General features: G+C 38.4%; 1 protein-coding gene across 2 annotated transcripts; it reads left to right on the top strand.

The window, feature by feature from the left end:
- The first annotated feature begins 244 nt into the window (after positions 1-244).
- Positions 245-7,101, top strand: samd8 (sterile alpha motif domain containing 8). Of its 2 annotated transcripts, none has more exons than XM_047376142.1 (6): positions 245-465; positions 2,073-2,648; positions 3,795-3,890; positions 4,446-4,563; positions 4,643-4,793; positions 5,816-7,101. In XM_047376142.1, exons 2-6 carry the CDS (start codon positions 2,092-2,094, stop codon positions 6,118-6,120), a joined length of 1,227 nt encoding a protein of 408 aa, XP_047232098.1. In that variant the 5' UTR covers positions 245-465; positions 2,073-2,091; the 3' UTR covers positions 6,121-7,101. The 2 variants fall into 2 exon arrangements, with proteins under 2 accessions (XP_047232098.1, XP_047232099.1); XM_047376143.1 differs by lacking the exon at positions 245-465 and adding an exon at positions 1,280-1,484.
- The last annotated feature ends 327 nt before the right edge of the window (positions 7,102-7,428 follow it).

The raw sequence follows: 7,428 nt of genomic DNA, 5'->3' as shown, positions 1-7,428 counted from the left end.
TTTAAATGCATAATTAAAATCCCCAATTTAAGATGAAGTTCATGGCTATGATGTGTATGTAAATATCTCAGCAGCATTGAGTATAATAATGTGACGGGGTGTATTAGTTCCGATAGAAACCAGAAAGCATTAGATTACATCATCTTGTTGTAATGAAACAGAATTGCATATGCAAGATTCTCCCCATAAGCTGAAAAACACTGCAGTACCCAGTTTGGCCACCAGGTGTCAATGTTGATCAGCTTTAGCTGAAGCTAATCAGTGCGCAGCTATTCTGAACATTAGTGCATCGGCTTGTCAACAGTAAGCTAGTCAGCGTGAATCTTGGCCAAAATGATTTCCACCGAGCCAGTGTCGTTGCTAAAGGCTCCGCTAGAAGGGTGTCGGGTCATTTTTGAGAGACGCCTGTTAGTTAGTTAGCTGAATAAATAAGCTCCGTGTCGTCTTCAGGTGGATCTCAAACCGGTGAGTGAACGTTAGGACACTCAGCTAATGTTTAGCGCTAGGTAGCTGGTTTAAGTTAGGGCAGATTTCCTTTGGGACAGGGGTTGTAGAAAAAGGGAGGAGGATGCTTAGGTTTGTTTTAATGTCTTTGTCAGGCAGAAATTGTGTTTACATGCAACCTGGCAGCCCAGGGTAGGTTGCAGGATACTGTAGGAAACTAGCTGAGCAGCAGAAGAGGCGGCTTTGACCTCCTCTTCATCATATTTGCTTACTAGTGATTTGAGCTGTTGTGGGTGTATGTTTCTGACGAGCAGAGTCACTGAACTGCTCTACAAACAAATTAAGCTTCAGTTTTTTTTTATGTTAAAACCAGGGAGTAGAAATATAACGGTTTTATTCACATTAATCGGTGATATTTACAGATTTTTAAATCAGTTTGTTGTTCCAGGTACAGATAAAAGCAACATGTATCCCCTTTGATGCTAGGATAAACTTTGGTAGTTTTAGGGATGAGGATGTGTTGGGTTGTGAATTTACTGCCTATTTTCGAAATTCTTGGTAGCTTTTTTTACATAGTTTTTGTGGTTTCCATGAAACAGCACATAATGTACCTCCTACAGTAGGTATGTAAGCAAAATCGGTAGAAATTAAGAGAGATGCAGTATTCTAAAAATATGAAACGTTGGAATAATTTATATCCCTCATTTTGATTTGAAACCTGTAACATGTTATGACGTAAAATAATATTTTTTTTTTAAATTAAAATGAAACGTTTAAAAATGTAGCATTGTAAATGTAGTTGATTATTTTGCAGCTTTAGAAATTAGAATCGGTAATTGACTTTTAGCCCTTTAGTAACAGACTATTTGATGTCTGAATGTAACTCTAACTTCAACAATTAGCCCTGGATATGTTGATAACAGGAGTGGAAAAGAAGAGAACAAATCATATTCTGGCTATGTTTAGGTCATTGATGGGATTCTACTAAACCGCAGCCTTAATTGACTGTAATAATCTGTTTTTGAGGAACAGCCAATAGGGTAATTATCAAGTATTGGAGCTAAAATGGTAGTCAGAGACTCCTATGTACTGTATCTAAGTAAAAAAAAAAAGAAAAAAAGTCGTGTTTGCGACAAATTTTATTCATTTGGGCTATTTTCTACTCATTTTATTTATTTGTTAATATGTCCTGTTCTGCTGCCTAGGTAAAGAGTATGGTGGATCTGGTTGCCTTACGGTGTTGCATATTTTCTCTACAAAAGGGGGAGAATATGAGTTTCCCCCTGTTGCGTAATTGAGTTTATTGGTATATTCAACAAAGAGGGCATGGCAGTTTACATGCACTCATCATGGGCATAAGTTTTTGTTTCCTAATGACTGACTGACTCATTTTAACACATATTTTCCTTGGTGGAATGTGCATACAACAAACAACTTCTGTAGATTTTCAGTGAATTAGATGCATAAGTTTGCATTTCTTCTTCTCAGCATTGTTGGGTGTTGCAGATACAGTAAAAACTTTGCATGAGTACTGATCTGTGCTAAAACTATTTTGTTGATGATGAGGTAGATAATAGGAATCAGAGTGGTTAATAATGGGTATTCACTCTGAAATCTTGTTGTTTCAGCCTTTGGCGTGAGAAGAAAATGACCCAGCTCAGCGTCCGTCATTGGACGCCTAAATACGTTGCCAGGTGGCTAAAAGAGGAAGGCTTCTGCGACTATGTCGACCTGCTGTGCAACAAGCATCGACTGGATGGCACCAGTCTGCTTGCCCTCAGTGAATACGACCTCCGCTCACCTCCTCTGGAGCTCAAGGTGCTGGGCGACATCAAGAGGCTGATGATGTCGATCCGCAAGTTGCAGAAGCAGAACATTGATCTGCTGGAGGAGCTGGGCGTCCCTTTCGGTGGCCTCTCTCCGTCGAGCTCCGGAAGCAACTTGGAATGGCTGTGTAATGGAGACCCCGGCAGAGACTGTGACAGCACCAACACCGCTCCGGTGGGGGAGGAGTACCAGCAGTACACCAATGGGAAGTACAAGCAGCAGATGAGGCGCCTGGATCCTGAGTACTGGAAGACAGTTCTTAGCTCTGTTTATGTGGTGTTTGTGTTCGGGTTCACATCCTTTGTCATGGTCATAGTCCACGAAAGGGTCCCCGACATGCGCACTTACCCCCCACTGCCTGACATTTTCCTCGACAGGTTAGTGCTCGCAAATCTTGATTATGCCATAAAGAAAAGCACCAATCAGCTGTGAAATGCAGCAGACTGAGTGAAACAGGGATACATTTTTTTGGCATTAGAACTGCACTACTTCCTTAAACCGAGCTTCTATTGTTGTCCTCACAAACTCCTAATGAGGAAACTTGGCTTCAAAGAGATCGTGGAGAGTTGTTTTTTAAACTGACCAAGTACGAGGTAGGACCTATTGTTTAAAACCTGCTTAGGGTTTTCATGGAATAGCTCAGCCTGATCAGAGGACAGCTCATTTCAGGAAATTGCCTCAGGATGCGTTTGGGGAAACGAAACATGCTGAGATCAGTTGTTCAGCAGAAAGTTTCCTCGATGATTTCCATCCCAATGAACAGTGCAACTGCTTGTAGGAAAATAAATGTGTATAGTTTTAAATCACCCCCTTATTTGTTAAGATTTAGTTTTTAAAAAGCAAGACTATCTTGTTATGCGGTAGACTTGACCCATAGTTTTCCAGGCTGTCTGATCCCGTGTCGAAGTTGGGTTTTTTTTTGGCTTTGGTTGCTTATTTTCTGTCCCATTCTTGTACCCAACGTGAATTTGATGCCCCGTTTTTAGCTATATAAATATATTCAATACATTCTAAAATCATCTGTTGCTGCATTCACTGCTTTAAGTCTCTTGGGCTATGTCATTACTCTACCAGCTTTGCACATCTAGAGACTGAATTGTTAGCCCGTTCTTTGTAAATAGCTCAAGCTCAGTCAGATTGAATCGTGAGCATCAGTGATCATCAGTTTTTAAATCGTGCTGCAGATTCTCAATGGAATTTAGGTCTGGACTTTGACTGGGCCATTGCAATACATGCATATGCTTTGATCAAAATCATTTCTTACAAAGGTTTGGTTCATTATAAGCAAAATGTTTAGAGAACTTTACCACAGACTATGCAGGGCTCATGGTGGTTGCTTTGCTCATTTGGAGGTTCAATTGTTTTCTTAATTGGCCTTTAATATTTGCTACATTTATAAAATGTTCAAAATGTAACAGTAAATTGTTTCTAATGCCTCACAGTAAGCCGACCATATATATTTATCTGTTTTTGTCGTTGTGTTGACGGTGTTGTTTTTAATGGTGATTGTCCGTTTTCAACAGCGTGCCAAGGATACCATGGGCCTTTGCTATGGCCGAGGCGTGTGGAGTGATTCTCTGTAACATCTGGCTGCTCGTTCTTCTGCTGCATAAACACAGGTAATATAATAAGGTCAGCTGTTGAATAGTTTTTTATCTAGTTGCTGCTATTTGAATTATTATCGTCATAAATAAATATCAGATCATTGTTCCTTGTTTATCTTTGTTTTGAGTTAATTGCAGCTGAAGCTTTTGTTGCACTTTCAATTTGGCCTAATATGGATTTTAAATAGATTTTATTGTTATTTATTTTGTTGTATTGTCCTATTAATTTGTATTATTGTCTTTTATTGTTAGCACTCATTTTATTATTTTTGCCAGGATTTTAGTCGATACGTCTTATGTTTGTCCAACTCTATTGTTTCAAAATTCATCAAATACAGTTAAGATTCCTCTATACTTTAAACCATAACCTCTGTTAATTGTACATTTCTGAACATTTCATTGTTTCCCCCCCATGTTTAGCCTTGTTTTAATCATGTTTTGCAGTTATTTTTCTATTGCCTCATACTTTTCTTAGATGTAAAGCTCTTTCTGTTGCTCTTGTGTATGAACTCTATAAATAAAGACGTATATCGGATCAGACTTTAATTTCCCTTTTGTGATGACTTGCAGGTCCATCCTTTTGCGACGCATGTGCAGCCTGATGGGGACAGTTTTCATGCTGCGATGCATCACCATGTTTGTCACCTCCCTGTCCGTCCCAGGGCAGCATTTGCAATGCACCGGCAAGGTAAAGGTGGCACACTTTGTTATCCATTGTTGTCCAAAGTTGACAATATATAATAGTCTCACTTCTTCTGGTGTTGCAGATGTATGGTGACATGTGGGCCAAGCTGCAGCGGGCTGTGGCCATTTGGAGTGGTTTTGGGATGACCCTGACCGGGGTGCACACATGTGGGGACTACATGTTCAGCGGCCACACAGTTGTCCTCACAATGCTTAACTTCTTTGTCACAGAGTGTGAGTGGCTTATGTTCATACATTTTATGCTGTATGCTTAAAAATTTCTTTAGTGTTTTTGTTTTCTATACAAAACATATTTCATATATAATGCCCTCTATATTTGTTGGCACTCCTGCTTAAGGCATGTAAAAAGCTTTAAAGTAAATGTATATTTAATTGCAGTAGCAAGATCTCACATGAAAAGAAATTGATATTGTTGTTTGGGATCATTATCTGGCTGAATTTACCCAATTATGACCTGTTTTCACTAAAAAGTAAACCAGAGTTCATGATGCAAAACACTCCAAGGTTCCCAGGGACTTTAGAAGAAAAACAGGCCCGCAGCATCTCAGAACCTCCACCGTACTGTAACTGTGGGAAATAGAGGCCTCAAAATTATAACCACAATATTTCAAAAAAAATTTGAGGCAACAATATTTAAAAGCATAAAAGAAAAGTAAAAAAAAAATCAAATAATTTAATTACTTAAAAAATTCAAACCAAATGATTAAATGCTGCTAGTAGCACTAGCTACTTTTATTAAATTAACAGTTTATGTTAACCTTATGCTGCAGTACAAGACGTCTTTAAGTTAATGTTAAGTAAAAGGATAACATGTAGTCATGGCAAAAATAAACTACACCTCCCTTTTAAATTTTAAGGTTTTATGTTTTTCACCAGGTTTTTCCTTTTTGACTTCTTTTTACAACCCTGGTAAAGACCCGGTCATTTATATATGTTAAAACCTTGAAAACAGACAGAGGATGGACATTCTTTTTACTATGATGTTACTTCCCTGACAACACTATTTAATATCTATTGAAACAAATTTTGCTAAGAAAAATGGGCAAAATGTTTTATTTTCTGTAACTGCAAAACTGATAGATAGGAATCCCAGAAGACTATAGCCAAACGTGCTTCTACAAAGTATCCAGTGGAGGGGAGATGAATGAAAGTGACACTTTTTTTACCATTTCTTTTTCAATTTGAAGCTTGTATGGGAGGTATTCACAATTACATTCTTCTTCTCGTTCCCTCAGACACTCCACGAAGCTGGAACTTCATTCACACCTTGTCTTGGGTCCTCAACCTCTTTGGGATCTTCTTCATCTTGGCGGCCCACGAACACTACTCCATTGACGTGTTCATAGCCTTCTACATCACTACCAGACTCTTCCTGTACTACCACACTCTGGCAAATACTCGGGCGTACCAGCAGAGTCGGCGAGCCCGCATCTGGTTTCCCATGTTCTCCTTCTTCGAGTGCAACGTCAATGGACCCGTCCCCAACGAGTACTGCTGGCCCTTCTCCTGTCCTGCCGTGATGAAGTGGCTGATTGGATAACAAGCTGTGCCATCGCCTGCTTTTTTGTCTTGTTTTGTGAAGTTACCAACTAAGGAGGCGTGCGACATCCTCGACAAAGACACCCGATGTGAAGCTCAGAGCCAAACATGTTGTTGTTTTGGAGCTCACCTCTGACCTGCTTCGTCAAATTAACAGTTTTTAGGCAGATTGGACGAAATCTACAACAAACTCAATCGTTTGGTGTTTAATTAAACATAGTGGATATACAGCACACTAAATGTTTTTTTTTTTTTTCTCCAAGAGGAATATCATTTCATGTAGCATGGATTGCATTTTATGTAGCTCCCTATAGAAATCATCGTTAGGAAGGTCTTTAGACATTGATTTCATTAGTGCCCTCTGCATTTTCTAAAATCATAATTTTTTTCACTAATGTTAACATAGCCTAATTTCCTAGAAAGTATTACCTTCTAGAAAATGTAATAATCAGCCAAATACATGAAAAGAAACAATTTTTGTTTTCTTTAAAATATGTCTTAAATATTCCTTGCCAATTAAGAGATTTCACTCTAGAAATAATTCCATATTTGCTGTTGCATATCGGTGTAATTTTAGGTGAAAGAAATCTCCATGCACTATAAATTACAAGACTAAGACCAATTTCTGTGCTTTCTGCAATATTATTCCTTTGACTTTAATCAGAACCTAAAAAGAAATTTTAATGTATTTGTTTATATTTATATTTTAAATGTCAATAGATATTTTTATACTTCCCCTATACATAGTTGCAGAAACATGTACATGGAGAGATATGTTTACAGTTGCTTTGAACAGTGTGTTAAGTGTAGACTTCAAGTTGTGCTGTTTCATTGAAAGTTGCCATTGTAATTGCAGCTTGTTAGAAACGTGATGGATCGAACAATCCAAAATATTCTTTCATTCAGAAAGGTTGATGTGTTCAGCGCCTCATTGCTTTTTTTTTTGGTAATTTCTTTCATTAAAGAACTGGAAAAACTAAAATCTTGTCTTCATCTTTTGCACAATCTTTGAAAGAAAATTAATTTTAGCATGACAGATACCTTAAAGCCAAGAGAGGCTGTGAACAGCAATTTCAAGTCTTCCCAAAAATTCCTAATGGGATTTAGGTTTGGACTGGGCCATTTTAACACATGAACATGCTTTGATGTAATCCATGGCAATGTACCTCTGGCTGTATGGGGTTGTTGTCCTGGTGGAAGGTGAACCTCTCCCAGTTTCAGGTGTTTTGCAGTTCTAACAGGTTTTATTCCAGGATTGCCTGCTATTTAGCTCCATCTAACATTCTATCAACTGTGATCAGTTTCTCTC

The sequence above is a fragment of the Girardinichthys multiradiatus genome, chromosome 10, assembly GCF_021462225.1.
Source record: "Girardinichthys multiradiatus isolate DD_20200921_A chromosome 10, DD_fGirMul_XY1, whole genome shotgun sequence".
Lineage (NCBI taxonomy): Eukaryota > Metazoa > Chordata > Actinopteri > Cyprinodontiformes > Goodeidae > Girardinichthys > Girardinichthys multiradiatus.
The sequence above is the reverse complement of the archived record's forward strand: the minus strand, read 5'-3'. Positions and strand labels throughout refer to the sequence as shown.

What these genes read in the sequence shown, in the direction of transcription:
- samd8 (XM_047376142.1), top strand. Translation starts at nt 2,092, where the DNA reads ATGACCCAGCTCAGCGTCCGTCATTGGACGCCTAAATACGTTGCCAGG. An exon ending in ATTTGCAATGCACCGGCAAG is followed by an intron (nt 4,564 to 4,642) that starts GTAAAGGTGGCA and finishes CTGGTGTTGCAG; the next exon opens with ATGTATGGTGACATGTGGGC. An exon ending in TAACTTCTTTGTCACAGAGT is followed by an intron (nt 4,794 to 5,815) that starts GTGAGTGGCTTA and finishes TCGTTCCCTCAG; the next exon opens with ACACTCCACGAAGCTGGAAC.